Here is a 24,052-nt window from a genome sequence, read left to right on the forward strand (position 1 = left end):
ACATTTGTCTTGGCAGGTTTTGAAGTAGATCTGACACCAAAACGTTGTAGACTTTTTCCCAAGCCTGACCGGTAAATGACGTGTATTTGGACTATGAATCCCTTTATTCAACCCATACAATAAATGAACATGTTGAACTTGTTTCAGATTGGCCGACTCCATCATCTTGATTGGCCTTTCTTCCTCCCAATTTCATTTCAACTTCCAAAATCTTTTGATCAAAGTGGAGCAAACCCTTCGAGCTTGGTTGATATAATAATTGTGAACAAACTACAGAATTTGTTTTTCTTATTCTAGCCATGGAGAAATAAACAATTCCTTGCCCTGAGCTCTCAAGCTTACAATTCGGTGCATTGCATCACAACTAAATGACTAATGCGTCCAATTTACCTATAGAAGGTAAAGCTATTTCTATGATTATATCTGGGTAAATCATGTTCCATTTGAGGTATTTTCCAACATAATCACACACATATCAACCTTGTTGATGATGTTTGTCTCTGGTATTAGTATCAGGCAAATGAACTACGGGGTGTTTGGTACAATGGCGTTGTGTTGCTGTTGCATCCATCAATACAAACTTGTGAGAAATGTTATGTTGGGAAAATGGGGTCATGAAAACTTGGAGAAGCTCTGAGGTGTGTCTAAAGACATTGTCTTTAGAACGTTATTTACCCCCACTCAATTTTACTGAGTTTGCTGTTGGGTTACAGACAAATTTGTTCCTAAGATACAACAAAGCCTTGGACAAAAATCTGCAACCAACAAAGTTGAAGAGTCTTCGAAGAAACCTTCTGTGAGACGGTAATAGATCGAATTGAGAGAGATAAGAGTGATTTTTCGAAAACTTGTGTTCATTTGCTTGATTCACTCTTTAAATAATTTTTAAAGAGTAATGGAGCAGAGGAAGGTACTGATTCAGAAAATGCTCTTTGAACAGTCAATTTTAAACATTGTGACTATTAAAAGGTAGTTAACAGTTAATGATTGCTAACTTTGAATCACGCCCGATCAAATTGACTATTGACATCAATGGCTAACTTTGCATCAAAAGTCAAAATCGCTTTACATGGACCATGCAGGTGCACTCAAAGTGCGCCTCATTGCACTGTACACGTGCCCATGTGTTGCGTGGTATCAAGCCTTCATACTCTCTTATATTTCTAAGGAGTGTAAATAAGCTCCTATTTAAATACTTAAAACAAGTTTAGTAATTTTTCAATGTGTAACAAGTTGAAAACTGGTTTGAGTACAAGAAAAAAACTATTTTTTAAGATGTGTGCAATGTGTTTTTTCATATAATTGATCAATTAAACCCTATTAGATTTAACTTCTAATGAGATTAAAATTCAACAATCCCCCACTTTGATCGATCAAGTACATAGGTCTCTCGATCCAAACTATTATGACAGTTATGGATACAAATGGTGTTTTAGAATTTAAATCTATTATTACAGATATTTCAGAGTCTTGTTAAAGTTATTGGTGGTAAGTATTTAAACTAATTATTCTCGAGACAAATCGAAAATACCCATACACAAAAATATCCTGTCTTTGCAAAAGTTTCAAATTTATGCTCAGCATTATTATGACTATGTGTTCTTTTTGGTTTTATGAACAATCTTGAGAACAAACCCAAACTCTTATGAGAAGTAGCACCACTTCTATGTTTATATAGATGAAATTTCACTGTGTTCCGTTGACACATTTAAGAATTTCATTAAAAGTTTAACTCAACCATTCATCATAATGAACAATGTTTATGTTGTGATGTGAAAATTTTCAATGTTGGTGCTAATAGTCACATCGTAGTAATTTGTTGCCCGTTAAACCCAATACTGATGTTTTAGTTCAGGTCGGATTATCATTGCTAATGACTAAGTGAAATGTTTTAATCCCATTTCTTTAGTTGTCATTCTTATCAATTGTTTTGACAAACCTTTGGTAAGAGGATTAATCAAGTTTTTAATTGACCTCACATACGTAATAGTGATAATTCAATTTTGAATTAGTTGACTAACAAAGTTGCTTCACTATCACAGTTAAATGAAAATTAGAGACATAGGATTAGACCAAAGTTTTATATCTAATAATAAATTTCTAATCCATTTAACATTTTTTTCAACAAAAACCAAGGTTATGAATTTGGATTCTATGTTCAAGTGAGATACAAAAATTTGTCTTTTGAATGCCTAAGATATCTCATCCTCATCAAGGATGAAAATCCATTTAGAAGTGGACTTGTTATCTCCATTACTAGTAATCTAATTCGCATCAATGTACCCTTTTAGTATACCTGAATAATCAAGTAGAATAAGCCAAGTTTCAAGATCCTTTTAAGGTATCCAAGAACTCTCCCAACTTCATTCCAATGCTCTACATCGGGATTATTTGTAAACTGATTAAGTTTACTTATTGCATATGCGATATTAGGTCTAGTACAAAGTATAACATACATTAGACTTCCTATTGCACTAATGTACTCAAGTTGTGTAAATTGTTCTACTAGAATTTTCTATTAGTTTTGTATTAGAGTCATGGTGTGTTATATTGTTTAAATCATAAATGTTTAAATTTCTTAAACGTTTTTTCAATATAATGTGATTGGCTTAATGTATAACCTTACTATGCTTTTTAACTTTTATTTCTAAGATGATATCTATTTCTAAATCTTTCATCGTAAAGACAAAGGATAAATAGTTTTTAATTGCATTTATAGCAAGTATATTAGTGCCCACAATAAGCATGCCATCAACATAAAGATATACCATCACATAATTTTAGAAGACTTTGAGTAATGCATCTATTAGCATTATTGTGTTTAAAACCAAAAGTTATGATGTAAGAATCAAATTTATCATGCTATTGTTTGGGTGTTTGTTTTAAATCAACAGTGATTTAACTAGTTTACAGACTTTGTTCTCATTTTTCAAGAGGATACATTCCTTTAGGTGTTTCAATGTAGATTTCATTTAAATCACCATTTAATAAAGTAGTTTTAACATCCATTTGATGAACAAATAAGTGATAAATGGATGCTAGTGCTATAAGTGTTTTAATAGAAATTCTAGCCACTGATGCATAGGTGTCAAAGTAGTTAATCCTTTTTTTTTATTGAATCTTTTGATTATTAATATAGCCTTAAAAGTTTGTACAGTTTCATCAGTGTTGTATTTTCTTCTAAACACTCATTTATATTTATTGGTTTTGATTACTGAGTCAAGTCTACTAGTACCTATGTGTTATTTGACGTTATCAAATCCATTTCATCATTTATAATCGCCTTTCAAAAGACAATATCTCTAGAGGTCATGCTTTCATTGTAGGTATTTGGATCATTTTTAATGTTTAATACAATGGATATCTTATTTAAAACTTTTTCTTTGTCAACCTCAACCAAAAAGCACAATTGACTGAGTAGAGTCTTTGTCTTTGACTTCTAAGGTTCTATTGTTGGTGTTACAGTTGTCACTTTTTTTCAATCTCATTATTACTAATAGGTATCTTTTTTTGCTAATTGGTATTATCAATATGTATTGAGATATGAGTTTTTCTTCTTGATTCTCTGTCATTTTCTGTAGATTCAGAATATAGTTTATTTTTAAAGAATTTAACATCTCTATTTTTAATTATGTTTGACTTTAAATGTAGAAGCCTATAGATCGTATTATGTTCTACATATCTAATAATTTTTTTTTTTTTTTGCTTTAAGTCATAACTTGGTTCTTTTAGGGTTTGAAACTCTATAATATGCTAAACACCCTCACACTTTTAGGTATGTTACGTTAGGCTTTCTTTTTGTCCATAATTCATATGGACATTTATTATTAACTTTAAACAATCCTATTATGTAAATGGCAAGTTGTTAGAAGTACTCCCCCTTACAGGTTTAAGGGTATATTAACTTTCATCAACATATAGTTTATCATTTTTGTAAATGTTTTGTTTTTCCTTTCAACTAAACCATTTTGATAAGGGATATAGGGAGAAAAATATTGATGTACTATTCCAAATTCTTCATCCTTAGTTCTCATAAGATAGATATAGTATTTTGAAAAATCATCAACAAATGTTATGAAATATCTCTTACCTCCTCTAAGTAATACACAATTGAGTTTACAAATGTCAGAATGAATTAGTTATAAAAGTTGAGAATCTCTCAACACTTGGGAAAAGTTTTTTTTTGCCATTTTAGATTTTACACGTCTCATTTATATTTTAATTTATTACTATAAGTAATTAAACCAAGTTTACTCATATTCTTTATGGATCTAAAATTCAATTGTCCTAATCTATAATGCCATAAAGAAAAAGAATCAATAATATAAACGGAATTTTTTCCTTCATTAATATACAATTTGGATATACCATTACAATCATATCCCTTTCTAATAAACATCCCATATTTAGACACTGTTAGTTTGTTAGATTCAAAAACATTTAATCACTTTTTATAGACAAGATTTACTAAGACCAAGTTCTTTCTAATGTCAGGAACACGAAGAACATTTAGGAGAATTAGTGTCTTTTTGGAGGTGAAGTTCAATTCTATGTTGCATCTTCCAATAACTTTGGCACATGGTTGGTTTTTCATCTGTACTTCTTGGTCATTAGCCATTTCTTCATATGTCTTGAACAATGACTTGTCATTGTAAACATGGACTGTGGCGCCTGAGTCAAACCACTATCCGGAAGATGATTATGTCATATTCACTTCAGTAATCATGGACATTAGATTGTCTTTCACCATGTTTGCATACTTAGTTTCACCTTTACGATGTCGACAGACTCGTGCATAGTGCTTATTTTTTCCACAAATATAGCAGGATTTTTTCTTATTGTTGCTCTTGTTGAAATTCTTGTCATTCTTTACTTGTAATGTAGGATTAGTCTTCTTTGATCAATTTTCCACAAAATTAACCTTAGAGTTTAGCATACCGTTCAGGGTCTTATCACTATTGTTTCTAATCTGAGACTCTTCTTCAATATGAATATGTTGTTGAATTTGCTCCAAGGTAAGTTCTTCTGCCTTGTATAAAAGCTTCTTCCTGTAATCCTTCCAAAAGGGTGGAAGTTTGGTAATTATTGCTTCCACTTGGAAGGATTCAGGAAGAATGATGTCAATGGATTGAATTCTATTGAATTATTGCTTCCACTTGCAGTTTATGGTGAAGTCAAATTATTCTATGATATGATATTTGTTTGTATTTGCTTCTTGCACCTTGTATTTGAATCCCAAAGTCTTTCAAAATTCTTTTGGAGATGAGAGTTCCTCGTAGAAGTTGTAGAGCAGGTTTGATAAGGCATTCAATATATGTTATCGACACAAAAGTGAGTCATCTTCTCATTTTTCTCTTTCCTTCTTTAGATTTTCGATGTCTTTGTTAGTGGGTTCCGGAAGGGGTTGCAAATTCCAAATCTAGGAGATGGTACAATTTCAATGTGGTTAGAAAGATCATCTTGTCTTGCCATCGATTGAAATTTGCTCTATCGAATTGGTCAAGTCGAACAAAGTTTTGGTTCATTATTTTGATTGAAGTCATGTTTGCTTTTACCTCCATTGCAAAATAACATTCTAAAATTATTGGGAAAATGAAGTCACAGAAACTTGGAGGAGAAGCTCTGAGGCGTTTCTAAAAACATTGTCTTTAGAACGTTATTTGCCCCCACTCAGTTTTATCGAGTTTTCTGTTGGGTTACAGACAAATTAGTTCCCAAGATACAACAGAGCTTTGGGCAAAAATTTGCAACCAACAAAGTTGAAGAGTCCCCGAAAAAACCTTTTGTGAGACAGTGGCGGATCGAACTGAGAGAAACAAGAGTGATTTTGCAAAAACTTGTGCCCATTTGCTTGATTCATACTCCTTAAATAATTTCTAAAGAGTCATGAAGTACAAGAAGGTGCTAGTTTAGAAAAGTCTCTTTGAACAGTCACAATTTCAAACATCGTGACTGTTAAAAGGCAGTTAACAGTTAATGACTGTTAAGTTTGAATAGTGACTCTTGATCACACCTGATCGAATCGTGACCATCGAAACATCAATAATTAGCCTCACACCAAAAGTCAAAACCACCTTACGCAGATCACGGGGGTGCGTGCAAAGTGCATCCCTAAAGCGCCTTATTGCGCTACACACAAGCACACACACACACACACACATAGTGCGGTAACAAGCTTCCATATTCTCTTCTTATATTTTTAAGGAGTGTAAATAATCTCCTATTTAAAAACTTAAAACAAGTTTAGTAATTTTCCAATGTGAGACAAGTTGAAAACTGGTTTTAATAAGAGAAGAAAAAACTATTTCCCAAGATATATGTAAGTGTGTTTTTTATGTAGTTGATCAATCAAACTCCATTGGATTTAATCTCTAATAAGATTAAAATCCAACATGTTATACCATGTTATATATGATTGTCATTTCAACTAGAAAGAAACATTAAATTTGACTTTACAAGTAGAAATAGTAATTTGTATTGATCCAATTTAAAGTGTTTTATGTAGAAAATCTTTTTCACACAAATTTGTATTGATTAACCCAAAAGAGAATGACAACACAACACCATTGTACGAAATACCCCCAATTGACCAACTTCTCATAGACATTCTCTTATTTTTTTTTTGGCATAAACATAGATCCCCTTCAAAATGCTAAGGCTAAGTTTGAGAGTGCTTAAAAATAAGTTTTATTTGAATAAGCATTTAGTTTTGGGCCGAGACCACACCAATAACTACTTAACTACTTATTTGTGTTTGGGAAATAGGCCCTAACAAGTGCCTATTTTTATTTGAGAAGCCCAATTTTTGGATTTATTTTTAAGTATTTATTTCTTTTTTGGCCGGTCTTGACCTGCTACATTATTTTTAAAATAGTTATACTACTCCTATTTGAAATAAATGTTTTTTTTTTTACCAAATAATAGTAAACACTTAATCAACAATCACTCCCAAACTCCACCTAACACCCAACATTGGGATTATATCCATTTAGGGGCAGGCCGGATATTAACCACATCTTGGTCTCTTGGGTTGATTTCCGTTTCCGATCCTGTTGTTGTCACGGCTCCCGTAAGGTGGTACCCATCACGATTCACAACACCAGTGTGCTACAAATTGTGACCTTTTATGATCTCACCATGGTTCCGCATGTAAGCAGTTTCATAATAGGTTGGGAGATTTGATCAGTGTCCCCAATTGAGACAAGTGGGACCAGACCTTTTCAGTTTTCCAGCAGTGGATTCATGGGTGTGAGATGGGACAAGGGCAGATTTTAATCTGTCGTCATTAAATTAAATCTCTACGACTCTACCCCTATCATCATAAATCAGAGGCCAAATCAGCCTCTAACAAGATTGCCCCTCATAACATAAATGATGATATCATCATCATGAGGAGATGTTCTCAATACACGGCCAAAATATGCTATGGGGACGTTGTAGGGCAATCTTGTGAGGAACTGATTTAAATTCCATAAATCACCGAGTTTTAAACATGATCTGGTTCTGGTTTCGTGCAATTTTTTTTTTCTTTCCTTTTTAAACGTGATCGACAATAAATCAGTACTATTACTACTACTATGCTCAGGTCATTTTTTTGGCGCTATCTTCATCACGAGAGAGCACAGACTTCAACATCTGATCTGAGTCATCTGACTCGTGGAAGGCATGAAGAAACTCGTCTCTGCAGTCTCACGTTCAGCTCCACATACGCTTGTATAGTTGCATGTGCATATCTCAGAAAAGAGAAGAAAACTGTGATTTTCAAATCGACGTCATCTCATCGCCATCCAAAAGACAAATTCCTTGCCCGTGACCGTGATAGGCTTCCTGCTGAAGACTTGAAGAAGCAGTGTCCAGTGTGTATGAGCAACCTGCTGAAGAGGCAATGCATGTGTATGTGACCAGGGAAATCTCTTTTCAACCGGTTCTGTCTAACCAAAACCGACCCCAGCTTTGTTGGGAGTGAGGATGGAGTAGAGACAAAATAATACAGTGGGCTGAGCAATCTATCACATATATATATATATATATATATATATATGGCCATGTTTGGAATCAATGCCAGATTTTGAGAAAACGGTGCTACATTCGTAGGTTATTTTTTCAGAATTTTTTTTTTTTTTGTTTGGACCATTGTTGTTATATAGTCATTTTTCCATGTCATATCTGAAAAAATGACATTTTCTCAGACCACACTTTCTCGATTTCCAAGGCTTAGACCGAAAAAATGTTTTTGAAGTAAACAGCATGGGTTTCAAACATTGGCATAGTGAATACGTCAGTATCCATGCTCTACGCCTTATTTGTACATAACATTGCCTTGTTGGCTCATGATGGGTTGCCTGGCCTAGTGTTCATGATTTTGTCTCCAGTTCATCTGGTCCCATTTTGGACAATGTGATCCCTTGTAAGCAAAAACTCTACACACACTCTGCAAGTAGGCCATCCAATTGTACATTAAGAACATCTTCTTATGAATCTAAGATTCACACACGCATACACACGTCTTCCAGGTTTATAACTACACAATGCACAAAATTCTAGATCGGTTCTACCTCTCAAAAATAAAAAAAAAGAACATGTTTATGTTAATGTGAAAATGAATGTGTGTTTGATTTTATTGAATGGTTCTACATGTTGTTTCAAAGACATGATACTAGAAAAACTTATAACCAATCAACCGGAATCACAGAATTAGGAATCGATCAGGTGGATTTTCACTAAAATTTAGGGGGGGGGGGTTATGAATTGTGATTGGTCAAAGCCTTTGTGGTATGTCTTTTCTTTTTATTTTTTTGATAGAACCAAAATGTGCTACACAAATCACCCTTACAAATAGAGCTTAATTAATAAGGCAAATTACAAACATTAAGGAGTAAGAAACCAGAACTCAAGTGGGCTTGATTTGCAATCCAGTCAGCTACTTGATTTGCCTCTAAAGACATGTATGTATCTCACCTCATCCTCGAGCCGATCCCTGATCTGTGCACAATCCTGAATGATAGACCTAAGATTCCATAGATGACAGGAACTATTCTTGAGGCAGGAGATGACCGGCTTTGAGTCCCCTTCGATAGTAATCTTCAAATCCTTGAAGTTGGAGACCAAGTTATAGGCCTCCCAAGCCGCCCATGCCTCAGCATTGTTGACCCAGAGAGTATGAGTATCCTTTGAAGTCGATTATTTCACCAAACTTATTTCTTTCAACAACTGCCACCCAATCACATCCCATTAGCCAAACGAGACACATCAAAATTAATGTTGATTTCCCCGTCTTCAGGAGAGATCTAACGAACACTCCTCCACCTTTAAATTTCTGAATCCTGCTTGGAGTCATTAAAGTACTCACAAAATTCCGAAAAGACTTCAGCAGCTATTTCAAATGCAAATATGAAATTTCTGAATCCTGATCGGCAACTATGTTTATTGATTGCAGTTGACTGGTGAGCAAATTTTCAGATATCATATCTTTCCCATATCATAGTCAAATCTTTATTTGTTATGGCACATTTGGAAAAACAGAAATAATATAAATTAGGGATTTTTAGACTGCACTCCACCTTAGAATTCAGATTTAAACGGCATACCTACAACAATTCAAATTTATATACATCTCCACCTATAACACCCAAAGCCGCTCATGAATTGGCATCAATTCCAAGTTGGCACCTACCCCTAGGGGTGCTTACTTATCCAAACCGTGGGCCTTTTTTGTGAACCGAATCGGTAATACCAGTTTTTAAAAATCGGTAATTAGAACTAAACCGAAACCTGTTTATAATATTTATTATAAAAACTATATTCGTTGGTTTTTCAGTTTTTTTGACTTTATAATATTTATTATAAAAATATAATAAAACATTATAAATATATGTAAAATATTATATTTTAAATAATAAATAATATATAACATATTATATATATAATGCATATTTATTAATTTATAATATATATACATAAGTATATAGAAAATATATAGAAAAACATGTATATCGGTCGGTTCGATTAACTGTCGATTTTTTAAATTAGTTAACCGAATCGATACCTTCAATACTTTAAAAACACCGAACTGGAACCAAACCAATCGGTTCGATTAACCAATTTTTTGGTTTGATTTTGATCTATTTTTTTGATCGATTTAATTTTTTGGTTTTTTTTTTCTCACCCCTACTACTCCCAACTGTACGATGGAGCTAGGGTTTGAGAGATGAACTGCACGGTAAAAACCCTTAAAAATTATTTGTGGAATGTCTTTTCCGTATCATAGATTTTCCATTTAATCAAAGAAAAAATCATAAATTTTTCCGGAGTGATGATTCTGAATTAACCATAAGATTCTTACTACGTGTTCGTCAGTCATTAGCTCAAAAATTGAGGCGTTTAAATTTTCGAGACACTGATGTTGAAATGGTATGGTCCACTCAGTCTGTCCATTCCTGAACATTTTTCTTGGTAGTAGACTTTGGTCATGTGTCTCTCTCCGGGTCTTTCCATCTGCCAAGTGGCAACTTTCAGGCTAACAGGCCTTCTGCGTGGAAATTCACTTCAGTTGCTTTGAAAATGGAGGAAATGCTCCTCACGGTGGATGTTAATTCCACGTCATAATATTGGACATTATCCACCATCAAGAAGACCGTTTCCTCATAAGGAGCAAAAGTTATCTCAGTAAATGAACTGTAGAGGGTCATGGAGACTCTGCTCCACCTCCACTTAATGCCTCCAAAGTTGATACAAAATTTAAAAGGGATAAATTACAAAAACCCCCTTGGCCCCTTACTGTGTGGTCAATGAGAGAATGACAAATACACCTCAACTTTGATTTGCCACAAATACTCCTTGAATTTTTACTTGAGCTGTGTTTGGTTGCAGTGCAAATAGATTTGTATTAGTACAAATGCATGAAAGTGTAAATGTAAAAAAAAATGTAAATTCTTTTTTAATTTTATTTTGGATTTTATTGTACTTTGTTTCATGTTTTAATTTACTTCATTTGTAATGCAATCAGATAAAATAAGCTAAAATTTGAAACAAAAAATAGGTAAGAATTTACACTAAAATCATTTGCACTGTCATGGTTTTGCATCAATGCAAATTTATTTGTATTGCAACCAAATACAGCCTTTGCGATAAATACCTCTTTTTGTTAGAATTCCTTCGGTTAATTTTGAAAAAGAGTCTCTCATTCTGCTATTTAATTTATTTTAAATCTCCAAACTATCTTTTACTTCTTTGTTTGAATGATTTATGATTTAGTTTTCTAAATATAACATTGAAGCTCTCTTGTACATTGATGGTAGAGGTTTCTTTCTAATAGATATAAATTTATGGTTTCGTTTAATTTGGTTTTTCTTGAATTATTGGAGAAAGGAGTGGATAATTTTTATATTTTAAGATGAAGAGAGACATTAATGTGAGTGAAATGAATCGAGAATTTAAACAAACTTTATTTTCTAAGCCAATGAAATGATTCTTATTATTTTAGATGGTTTTATTTGGAGACAATGAAGGTATTTTTGGTCAATTAAGGTTTAAGAGAAAAAAGCGCAAGAAAAAGAAAATATGGAAAGTTTAGATGGATATTTTGATAGTTTAATGCATTCAATTCTATCACCTAATTTAAGGTTGGAGGTATTTGTTGCAAAGTAAAAGTTTAGAGAGTATTTATCACTGACCCCATAGTACAAGGGGGATCTTTGTAATTTGCCCAATTTAAAATTTTAATGAGAGGAATTTCAGATAAAGGGGTTTGTTTAGTCAAATCCAACCTTCAATTGATGAATTTACATCTGCACCTGAGAGAGGGCATCCCACAACAAATCCCCACCGTGTATTGGGAACATCTCCCGCTCACAACTTCGGAAGATGTTCCCAATGCACGCTGAGACGTGCATGTAGAGCATAGATGTGATCTCTCAATTGAGGTAATTGAGCATGGTGGATCTGATCATCACGTGGGGCCCTATGTATTCAAGTAGGAATCTGCTACCAATGCTACCAACCCTATCCATTGCACCCTCACATTGGAAGCATCTCACTTATCATTCATGGCTCGATGTATGACTGCAAATGGCTGGTTGTGATGTTGCTGGCACCATGTGTTGGTAGCTGATTTGAATTCTACGTATTCAGTCATGGTTTGGTCATTGATGTATTGCAGTATTGGGTAGGGATACATTACCAACAAATGCTCCCAATACTGCCCCAACTATTGCAGCCACACATTGGGAACATTTCCTTTATCATTCATGGGGAGATGCTCCCAATGTGCGCGACTATAATGGCTTGTTGGAATCATTTTATTACTAGTAGATTCGAACTCTAATGTATCATACTGTCCAAGGACACAACATTCTTTTCTTTTTCTTTTTCTTTTTTTTTTTAAACCTTGAAGATCAAACAAAGCAACTATGGACGAGAGGTAGTGCGACCCCACACATCACAGAAGCAGATATAACCTAGACTAGGAGGACACATTTGAAACGAATTCGGATTTGCTCTTCACAGAACACACCTCACACCAACCTCACAACACATTTAAGCTGTCAATTGGGAATATCTCCCCATGAATGATAACTTGCAATTGCAAGTACAAAGATGTTCTTGATGTGTGGCTCCAAGTGCTATAAGGTTGGTGTGAGAAGTGCTCTGTGAGGAGCAAATCCAGATTCACTTGAAACACTACTAGGGGTGGATTTGAGCCGAATACTTGGCCTTTCGAGCTCGGCTCGAGCTTGAGCTCGATTCGTGTTAGAGACTTGAACTCGAGCTCAGCTCGATTGAAAGCTCGCAAGTTTGAGCTCGACTGTAAGCTAAGTTTTTTTTTATTATTTTTTTCTAAAAATAAAAGTTATATATATAAATATATATTTTTTTAATTTTATATACAAAAATTTAAGAATTATAAAAATTATTTATTATTATATATAAAAAACAAAAATAGTTTTTTTTACATACAAAAAATAAGGATTATAAAAATTATTTACTATGATAAGCTTGGCTTGTGGCCACCCCTAAACACTGTAATATGAACCTAGATTCATTTGAAACAAATTGGGATTTACTCCTCACAGAGCACACCTCACACCAACCTCACAACACGTTTCAGTTGCGTATTGGGAATATCTCCCATGAAAGATAACTTACAAGTATAGAGATGTTCCCGATATATGGCTTGATCAAGTGCTATGAGGTTGGTGGGAGACGCGCTTAGTGAGGAACAAATCCATATTCACAACACTACAAGTATGACCAAAATTTGCCTGCCAGTCAGTTGCAAAGTTGGCTTCACGAAATACATGCTCACAAGAGACAATTAGGCCTTCTTGGCGACATACTTCATGACAATCCTGAATGAAGGTCAAGATGTTCCAGTGAGGTTTTTCTCTATCCCTCAGCTCATTTACCACATACTCAAATCCCCTTCAATGACAATCTTCCACCGATGAAATTAACCTCTTTGAAACTATGGGTGTCAATTGGACCAGTTTTGGATTGAACAATCATTTTGGATGGATTGGACAGACTGACAAGATACATTGGATTGGACCAATCCAGTCCAAAATATTTATTAGATTGGATTGGACTTGGTCTGTCCATAACAAATTTATGTTGGATTAATCCAATATCTGGTCCATTGATATAAGATAAGAATATATATGTCAATGGACCGGGTTTGGGTTGAAACTAATCTAAATCAAAATGAATTTGAAAGATTGGATGGTCCAAACATTGGATTGGACCGGTCCAAATTAATCCAAAACATTCATTGGATTGGATTGGACCTGGTCCATTTATAATGGGCTCACATTAGACTGGATCGAATTAGACTGTCCAAACTTCAGCTTCGTTGGTTATGCAAACACTAACATCCTAATATACAATAATACAACACCTTACCAAAGGAATCTCTTGCAGTTTGCACACCATTCCTCTCGACCAAAAGCTCAAAAGGAAATAAGAGCAACACACAATGGTACATGGATAGAGTTGGGATCTCCTGCTGCCGACAAAACACGTTCCAATACCATCTGACACCACACACTTTAGTATGAAACTAGGACCCGCCATGTATCAGATGTGCGTGCCAGATGATATTCGTAGGGTGTTGGAAAGTATTTTGTTGGCAGGTGGTCCAGAGAAGGGCAGTATTTTCATGGCTACCAAGTGATGTTTCTTGCCACATGGCAGTTGAAAATTCCTCTCTACACCTGGCAAAAGATCCCTCTACAGCCAAACAGTTCTGGGCATAATATTTCAAGCAAACATGCTAATTTAGTCTCTATTTGTTTGCAATGGCAACGCAAATTTTTATATCCTAAAAAACTGATGCAAAATTTGCACCACTTAATTCCTCCTTCAATTCTCTCTCATATAAAATGGGAATCACCACAACATCATATTGCACTCTACCCAAGTCAAAACAAATAATGCTCCTCCTACCTTCATTCTCTTTTATTTATATAAGGTGGGAATCGCATCATTTGGATTCTTAGACCAAATCAAATATGAGGCAAAAGTAAGTCAAAGTTTACACGCACCTAGCTTATTTTACACCAATGCAAATGAAATTCACACGGCAAACAAATTGAGCCTATTAGTTGCTGAGATTTGAATAATAATTGTATTTGGATAAATTTAATAATATATATTATAAATGTACAACCCAAAGTTAAAAGCATTGATATATATACATATCGGTGACTTTCCAATATACCCCTACAGGGATTATTATCGGGACATGATGATCGCCGTATTTACTCATCAATGCCGACACTTAGAACTATTGTCATGTGGGAAGCAAGAAGCCACGCCAGAATCAACACTGGTAGAAGTAGAACCCACCCGGGGATTAGTATATACACAAAAGCATCATCTTCCATTTGTTTCAATTCTGTGAATGAACAATGAATTGAAGGGCCATCACTAATGTGTTAGATAAATTAATGATTATAAGTGGTACCATGTTATGGTCCACTAATGTAAATTAATTTACCCAATTATCATATAAACTATATATAAACAGCACTAGCTGATGGTGGTGGGTCTCTTGGAGCTAGTGATGAACTACTTTCTGAAGATTTTGAGCTCTTTCCTTCTGAGCTTATGGATGTTGTGGTGTTCATCATCTCATTAATCTAAGGAATGAATACTGGGGGAGACCTGGATAGCACAATCATGGCTACTAAAAGCAGCAAAAGGGTTCCACCCATATCTCATAACTATTTCAATATATGAAACCCCCATCAAAGGAAAAAGGTGTGTGTAGATACCACTTTTTCCCTCTTGTTAAATAAAAGATCATGAGTGATTATTGGGCATCCCCAATGTTTCCAACTTTTTTCATTTGGTGGGGTGAGACTTGTACCAAGCTTGGGGACTTCGTCTTCTTTGAATTGGGGAAAGGTGTGAAGGCCATCCACTAGGTCATAACCAAACACACTTGTCTGGCTCTCACCATGATGGGGGGATGAGATAAAGCATCAACTAAAGACACTTTTTATGTGGATCTGTTTTGTCATTTGAGCAACTAAACAACCACCTTTTAATGCTTGAAAACCTCCTCAGAAAATCTTGCATTATCATAGGAAAAACAAAAAATTTCCCCCCTTGGATTTTGCTACAATATAAATGACTTCAACCACATCATTTTAAAAGATTCCCCACTACTTGGCCATAGACAGGAAGGGGGAAAAAACAGACACACACATCAATGTCCTAAGTGGGCCAAATATTTATGGGCATTGGACCATTAACTACTTAGTTGGGCAGAGAATACCATTGTGGGGTGGGATCATTTTCCCATAATTTAAGCAAATAGACCTTCAATCTCTCTCTTTCTCTCTCTCTCTCTTGGAGGAGAAAAGAGGTGTACCTTTTATCTACCCTCTACAACTTTGAACATCAACCCATGTTCCTATACAGCCCGGATTTACCTTTGACAAGGACGTTCTTTGTTGGATTTGATCCCAAAATTACTTTTCTGTTCTCGGGCTCCAGTCCCCACTTTGGTTTGGTCCTCTAGTGGTCACCAAGAAAGCCATATTAGCTAGGGTTCCTTGTTCAAATGTGGCTCAAACCAACCTCCATCATGCACAAGAGATTTCTCCCTGTTAACTGATTCTGTAGGGTTCTGATGACATGTGAAAGGGGTGCTGAGGCCTGAGGGGGCCACCTTCTTCACCATCAACGACAGTCGGTCGACGTTGGATGGCTTGATGACAAATGAACATGCAAACCCATGTCCACTCATGGCGATCTAAAGCAGTAAACAACCTCTGTACTGTCTAATGGACCCAAACAAGGCAGAATTTTGGTCACTCTAGCTACAAAATGGCTATTTAGGTGAAACAATTTACCCACCACATGCTTCCCTGTAAGCTGGTTAAATGTAGTTGAATTTGTTTTTAGCATTTATTCATATTTGATGAATTAGTGGCATGCAGATATGTATGTACGTATTGTACTATTGGTTAAGGGTCATCAAAATCATATATATTACGATTTAGGGTGACATGAGAATCCATCCTAACATATTTATCTTTAAAATACTTGACTGAAAAACTTGAGTATCATCATTTAAAAATTCGCAAATTGCAATATATTTGATTTTTGCATATGATATGTATCAATACTTTGAACCATGGTTTTGAGAGATCAACAGAAACCAAGGGAGATCAAATGGCAGGATAAACAGGTATAGATCAAAAGATCAATATCCCTAAGTATGCCACCGGCGACGAATGGCCGGCCAAAATCATGCATATACATATACTTGAATTGTGAAGGAGATCATGACACCATGGACTTTTGAGTCGCAGATCATGGCTAGAACACGACTCAAAAGCCTCTTTTGATCAGAAAAAGAATGAACAACCCATGGTGATTAGAGAACTTTAACTTCAAGCCTCAAAGGTAAAAGGAAAGGTAAAAGGGAATCACAGGGAGGTGGTAACCGAAATGTGCTCTGTTCTAGAGTGGGATAAAATGCATGTTTCTTTAGCAAAAAGGAAGAAAGAACAATGGTTGAGAGTTGAGACTTGAGGCTTAAGATTGAGCCCCCCACCCCGGACCTTGAATTAATCGACCCGACCCATTTCCATTCCTGATTGTTATGTGGGCCATACTCAATTCTCAACCATTAGAGGAGGGGAAACAGTTGGTGTTATCAGATTGTTATCTAATCCTGTTGAATTTGGATAGGGATGCTGGTAGATCCGACCCGAAGAATCCAATTGGATCTCACAAACGTCAATTTCAGAATTTGGATCCAGTACAGTATGATCTATGCGATTACAAAGCCGGGTCCTCTCAAGTTCAGTGGATGTGGATCCAGTTTCAGAAAATGCTAATGCCACGGGTGTACTTTGACATTGACAAATGGAAGATTCCATTTTAATGACAAATTGACAAACTTCTGTGCAGATGAAAATGGGCACAGAAGAAAAACCTGTGGCGATCACTTCCCCCGGCCTATACGAAAGATGTCACTGTCTCAAGTCTCAACTCTCAAGCACAAGGACAAGATTAACTCAATGACTCAGTGAGTCAGGATCAGATGGGCTCGTGCACCATCCATACACAGAATCTCATTCTTATCGCCCATGTGCTCACGACGAAGGTGGAGAGAGAAAGGGCGATGCTTTTTTAGAGAGAGAGAGAGAGACCACTGCGTTTTTTAAAAATCCAATGATGACTTTTTCTAGCTTTCCGCTTTGGATTCTTTCTGCACTGGCCTTGGCCGTTAGTGTCCTGCGACGTGCGACCTGGGTGAGAGTGTGAGACCTGAAAATAACGGCGATAGTTAACGGCGTTACGTAATCCAAACTCCGACCGTTACGATTCCCTCACAGTCCCCACGTCTTGGTTTTTGCGAGTGGGAAACGACGAGTGCGAGCGTGCGGTGTGGCTTTGTTCATCTAAAATGACGAAAATGCCCTCAGGGGTAAAAATTGTGGGAAGCGCATCCCCTGTAAAATTACGATTACAGTGCCACTGCCGGTCCGCCACCACGTATAGTAAACCTTAAAATAAAAAATTGGGATAAGTAGACTCAATTCATCTCAGAAATCTGAAATTACAGCCTCTCTTAATCTATTAGTAGCTTCTTGTATAACTGCATCTTGTCTGTGGATTTGGCATTAATTCATGGTCAGAATTTATCCCATCTGCACGGTGGAGTTCAAATTTCGGGGTTTTTATAGTTCAGTCCACCCCTAGGTGGAGCTAAGATTTTTAAAATTGGACCGAATCCTGCTCATGAATTGATGCTAAATTCACGATTAGAATGTGGTTTATAGGGAAGGCTACTAATAGATTAGGAGGGAACTGCAATTCAGATTTCTGAGGTGAATTGCAGTCCACTTATCCCTCAGATTTCTTAGTTGGACTGAATTATAAAAACCCCAAAAAATTTGACTTGTACTTGTGACTTGTGAGTATTTATTAGATAAATAAAAAAGTGATTCTGAGCGTTTGGTGAAAAAGTGTTTCTTTTAAATGGGTAATATAGGTATTTTGAAAGTTGCATAACAGGCTATGACTATGATGGGCCAGAAATGCAATAAGAACTGATAAAAAAGGGCTTACAAATAAGTAAATGGAAGGGATTCTTCAAAACAGGCTTATTTTATGGAATAAAGACTTATTCTGCCTTTTTCCAAAATGTACATAAGTGCTTATTAGTGTTATCTTGGCTTAAAATAGGTGCTTATTTGAATAAATGCTTACAAATAAATACTCCCAAACAGAGACTTACCTCTCTAAAATATTTTAATTGTGTTTATGATTAATCTAGAAATACCAATATTAATACATGTGATTCTGTTTGCAAGTCCTAAAAAGGAAGATTTTTGGATAGTTTAGATGGCCAAAAGATGTAATGAGTTTTTGGGATCTTGTTTTTAAAGAACCAGATTATTAAGTATCCTAGTGTCTACTATGATGTATATAGTTTTTAAACAAAATATTTTATATGTCAAAAGACAAGAAAAGTTTTGACAATTTTGGACTTCCCGAGCTTTTAGGGCATAGGTCTTTTTAGCTTCCTATCTTTATGCCAAATAAAGAAAAATTCCTTATTTCAATAAGGCATTTTTATCTGCTTCACCATTATAAAAAGATTGAATTTTTATAGTAGAGAGTTCAGTTTGACCACTGAACGAGAAAACCTCTTGGTTCATGTAATAGGCTTAGTGGTGTAATGTGGGTTGCACCAGCCGAGTGTTCAAATCAGCCCCCCACAACGTCCCACAGTACATCCCTGCCATGCATTGAGAATATCTCCCGATAATGACATCATCATTCTGGATATTGTCATCGGGAGATATTCTCAATGCATGGTGGGGATATGCTGTGGGATATTGTGTGGGGTTGGTTCGGTCTCGTACCAGCCACTTAGGCCAGGTCGGAATGGCTTGTATTATTTCATTTTCTTTCTTTTTTGTTTTTATTAAAAAAATAATGAAAATTTGAAGAAAAACCACAAATTCAATGATTGCAACAACAATTTCAAAAAAAATCTATCTTAAAATTTTATTTCATAAAATAAAATATAAAATGAATAAATAAAATTAAAAACCTATAATAAAATGATTAAATGACGTATCGGGCCGTGCTCTTGGCCCGTGCCGGACTGCCCCGTTTTACACCTCTAAGCAGGTTTAGGGTCCTGAATTTCCTGATAGATTTATTAAGGGTGTGTTTGGTTTGATAGGTAAAAAAAAAAAAGGAGTTGAGGGCTTCCGTCTTTCCCCTCTATCCCATATATAACCGTTGGGGTTCAAATTTTTATGGTTTTTGTCCAGAGGTTCACGTGGTGGTAGGGGTATTTAGGTAAATACACAGTGGGGTAGAGAAAAAGAAGATGAGGTCGAGGTCTCCAACAGCAATCTTCCCAAAACGACAAACGACTGTGTACAGTGTTTTACTGTTTTCAGATCAATCGAGAATCAATTCAACCGACCCATTTCCCCACATTGTTTATTTTATTTTTCAGCAATTTTCCCTTTTATTTTTTCTTTATTTTTTTTCTTCATCTTCTCAGTTTTTCCCCCTTCTCTCCTTTTATTTACCCTTGTCTCGTGTGTGAAAAAGTAGAGAGAGAAAGAGAGGGACAGAGAGAGTAGCAACAGTGCATCGGTGGCTTTGTTGGATTTTTGTGGAAACAAAACCCTCCCACTACTGATTAGAGAGAGAGAGAGAGAGAGAGAGAGAGAGGGAGAGGGAGAGGTGGGGGCGTAGGATAAGCAGAGTAGTGGTGTTGTTTAGTGGACAAGAAGAGTTGAAAATATCGGCTTCAAGGCTTCAATGCTTCAAGCCCATCCATGGTAGAAGAGGCTTTTTGGCTGCATTAAGCTGGTGGGTTGTGTTAGTCTGGCGTTTTCATCTGGGTTCGGCTCACCGGAGTTGAGGAGGGTGGGGTTGCTGCCATTCAAGGTTATCATGGCGGTGCAGTTTAGCAGCGGGAGGAGGAGGAGGAGGAGGGCGCTGATACTCCTACTTTGCTTCATGGTTCTTATCCCGTTATCGTGCGCCGCACCTGGTATGCGCATTTCGCGACAGAAGCTGGAGGTTCAGAAGCACTTGAGGCGTTTGAACAAACCCGCCGCGAAAAGCATCCAGGTTGATTTTATTTCCTTATTTTTTTTCTTAATTTTAAGTAACCTCCATTTCTCTCTAATGGGTTCTCCCATTGCCTTCTTTTTTATATTGCTGATCCCTTTTTCTTTTTCTTCTTTGCTTTTCTTTTATTATGGGTTTTTCCATTGATTTTTTCTCCCTTTCAACATGATCACTCTATACTTTTTTCTGTACTTTCTATACACTTTTTGTTTTATTTTCTTGATCCTATTATTTTTTCTTTTTTCTTTATCAACAAATCTTCTGGGTATTATTAGCAATGAGTATTGGATTTCTCATGGGTTGTTTTTTTTTTCTGGTTTTGGTCGAGTGACAGAGCCCAGATGGAGATATAATCGACTGTGTCCATATTTCTCATCAACCTGCTTTTGACCATCCTTTCCTGAAAAATCACACAATTCAGGTCTGATTTTCTTTTGACTTTCTAGTTTTTCTTTCTCATTTTTCAAGACTTGCGTCCTCCTCATGGGCTGATGTTTTTTTTTTTCCTTTTCTTGTTCAATGAATTTGCCAGATGAGACCTAATTTTCATCCAGAAGGGCTTTATGATGAAAACAAAGTGGCTTCAAGGCCCAGAGACAGACCAAAGACCATTACTCAGCTGTGGCACCTTAATGGAAGGTGTCCAGAGGGCACCATACCCATAAGGAGAACAAAGAAAGATGATGTCCTGAGAGCTAGCTCAGTCAAAAGATTTGGCAAGAAGAAACACAGAACCATCCCCAAACCAACATCTGCAGATCCTGACCTGATTAATGAAAGTGGCCATCAGGTAAAGAAAAAAAAAAGAAAGGAATAATAAAAAAGGAAAAGAGAGGAAAAAAGAACTTCTTTCCATCTGCTTTTGTTTTGCTTTGTTATCACCTTTTCTTAATACACCTCTTTTTTATTATTTTTTCGGAGTGATTAGCATGCAATAGCCTATGTTGAAGGAGATAAGTACTATGGAGCAAAAGCAACCATTAACGTTTGGGAACCCAAAATCCAACAGCCTAATGAGTTCAGTTTATCTCAACTCTGGATCTTAGGAGGTTCTTTTGGTGAAGATCTCAACAGCATTGAAGCTGGTTGGCAGGTATTATTACTTCATAGTTCACACTGTATAAAATATTTTGAAAAGAAAAACTAGAAACAGACATTTATATTTTTTCTTCCTTATTGATTTCTCTGATTGAACTTTTACCCATAAAACCAGGTAAGCCCAGATCTCTATGGAGACAACAACACAAGACTCTTCACCTACTGGACTGTAAGTATTCCGTATTTCCATCATTTCTTTGAGTTGGGTCACTTCAATCTTTACTACTCTCTCTTCATCCTCTAATGAGTTTCCTTCATCTTTCTAAAAAAATGCAGAGTGATGCCTATCAGGCCACAGGCTGTTACAACCTCCTCTGCTCAGGCTTCATTCAAATCAACAGTGAAATAGCGATGGGTGCAAGCATCTTCCCTGTGTCTGGTTATCGTGGTTCCCAATATGATATCAGTATACTTGTCTGGAAGGTAAAAACCAAACCACCCAAGTACCCAGCAGCTGCCAGCACAACCCAAAGGAGAAAAGATTGACTGAAAAATTACAAGAAAAAACAAGTAATACCCATAAAAAAATTTAAAAGAAACAGAAGGGCCAGAGAATCTCTGACGCCTGTTCATCTTTGCATGCCTTTTTTTACTGCGTATAATTTGTTTACTATTTAGTTATGTCATGAGTAATTGTGCTTATTTTAATTCTGGGAATTTCTGTAGGACCCAAAGGAGGGGAACTGGTGGATGCAATTTGGGAATGACTATGTGTTGGGGTACTGGCCCTCCTTCCTATTTTCGTACTTAGCCGACAGTGCCTCCATGATTGAGTGGGGAGGAGAGGTTGTGAATTCAGAACCAGATGGTGAGCACACCTCAACACAGATGGGTAGTGGCCATTTTCCTGAAGAAGGCTTTGGCAAGGCAAGTTACTTCAGGAATATCCAGATTGTTGATGGGTCCAATAATCTAAAAGCTCCTAAAGGGATTGGCACCTTTACTGAGCAATCCAACTGCTATGATGTCCAAAATGGCAACAATGGTGATTGGGGCAGCTACTTCTACTATGGTGGTCCTGGAAAGAACCCTAATTGCGCATAGCAGAAAGTTCCTAATTTCCCCCTTTGTCCCTATGTAACATTCAGTGTAACTTAATGCCTTCTCTCTCCCTTTTTTGTTACTTTTTTTTTTTACTATACACCCACCCCCTTCACTCTTAGGGTAGACTAGTAACAATCTGTATCATGTTTCTTTCCTTCCTCTCTGTATTGGGAAGTTTTTGACTCTTTGTTTTTCACTTGAAAAATCTCCACATAAGAATTTGGAGAGGGGGTCAAGTTTCATAAGCCCAAAAGGAACAAGCCTTTGTCACTCTCTTTATATGTATTTGTTTGCTCCTATCTCTGGAGTGGTTTGGTAATGGATGAATGAGATTTTGATGTTGGGTCCACTGAAAAATTGTTGAAAATGAGATGAAGGAAATTTAGAGCTAACCTTTGAGGCTTTGTGAAAGGTTCTTACCCTTTATTTTCCTAAGAAAAAAGCTGTCTGCCAATTTTGATTGCAAAGAGATAGTGGGAGAGAATATGGACTGTTTGAAAAGATTTGTGGAATATGGAGGAACATCCACTTGCTTTCCTTAAGAGCTTTCACAGGGTTCCTTAACTTTCTGGTTATCTCTTTATTTTCTATCAAACCAAACATTAAGAACATTTGTACGTCACGTGGACACAATCTAGACTTGTGTTTGCAAGGGCTTAGTTTATTCAGGTTCGTATTTTGCTTTTCTTTTTATAAAAAAGGATTTCAAAACTTGGAGTATGTGTTATCAACTAACTTTCCATGTTTTCAAGTTTTTCCCGGATTTATTTGTTAATCATGCATCCACAATCTCCAACTATACATTGTAACAAGTTTCTCAGTGGGTTTATTTACCAAAAAAAGGTTTAAAGTGGGTTCGGCTTGGCTCAGTTTGTTACAACATGAATGTTTTTGAAAATTACACAATAAATAAGTTCATGCTTTTTTTTTATTATGTTTATGAACAGTGAATTATGTTTTTGTTTTGAAACATAAACACGCTTTCAATTTGTTTCAAAAAACAATACACGTTTTTGATACCATCAAGGCAATGGTTTTCTAAAAACAAATTTCTGGTATTGCAATTATATGATTTATTGAACTTGATATTAAATAATCAGATGAAAATATGCACTTTACAAAAACTGAAGAGCAAGGTTTTAGTCCTAATTTTATAAACAAAAAAAAAATCATAGGTTTTGGCGATGTTTGGCATCGCCATGTGCATCCATTGTGTTTATGACTATGCATTGGAAATCGAAAAAAAATTGTATCCAATCAATCTACCAGACAAGATTCAAGCATAATTACT

At 35.9% G+C, this 24,052-nt stretch overlaps 1 protein-coding gene and 1 long non-coding RNA gene across 3 annotated transcripts in view; both read left to right on the forward strand.

Annotated features, from left to right (window-relative positions):
- The window catches only part of LOC148802622 (uncharacterized), a 32,971-nt gene extending 28,483 nt beyond the window's left edge, over positions 1-4,488 (forward strand). Inside the window, exon 3 of the long non-coding RNA XR_016082992.1 lies at positions 17-4,488. This is a non-coding gene — a long non-coding RNA (uncharacterized LOC148802622). The remainder of the gene's footprint in view (positions 1-16) is intronic.
- Positions 4,489-20,067: 15,579 nt separating this feature from the next.
- LOC104611142 (protein neprosin) lies at positions 20,068-23,118 on the forward strand. Of its 2 annotated transcripts, XM_010278073.2 has the most exons (7): positions 20,068-20,619; positions 20,954-21,040; positions 21,152-21,409; positions 21,548-21,712; positions 21,833-21,886; positions 21,994-22,140; positions 22,384-23,118. In XM_010278073.2, exons 1-7 carry the CDS (start codon positions 20,440-20,442, stop codon positions 22,759-22,761), a joined length of 1,269 nt encoding a protein of 422 aa, XP_010276375.1. In that variant the 5' UTR covers positions 20,068-20,439; the 3' UTR covers positions 22,762-23,118. The 2 variants fall into 2 exon arrangements, with proteins under 2 accessions (XP_010276375.1, XP_088753675.1); XM_088897549.1 differs by lacking the exon at positions 20,954-21,040 and having other exon boundaries at positions 20,294-20,619.
- The last annotated feature ends 934 nt before the right edge of the window (positions 23,119-24,052 follow it).

This window comes from Nelumbo nucifera, chromosome 2, assembly GCF_055504915.1.
Source record: "Nelumbo nucifera cultivar China Antique chromosome 2, China Antique-T2T, whole genome shotgun sequence".
Taxonomy (NCBI): Eukaryota; Viridiplantae; Streptophyta; class Magnoliopsida; order Proteales; family Nelumbonaceae; genus Nelumbo; species Nelumbo nucifera.

Coding starts and splice junctions, on each gene's coding strand:
- LOC104611142 (XM_010278073.2), top strand. CDS start 20,440: ATGGCGGTGCAGTTTAGCAGCGGGAGGAGGAGGAGGAGGAGGGCGCTG. Junction 21,041..21,151: donor TGAAAAATCACACAATTCAG/GTCTGATTTTCT, acceptor TGAATTTGCCAG/ATGAGACCTAATTTTCATCC. Junction 22,141..22,383: donor TCAGTATACTTGTCTGGAAG/GTAAAAACCAAA, acceptor GAATTTCTGTAG/GACCCAAAGGAGGGGAACTG.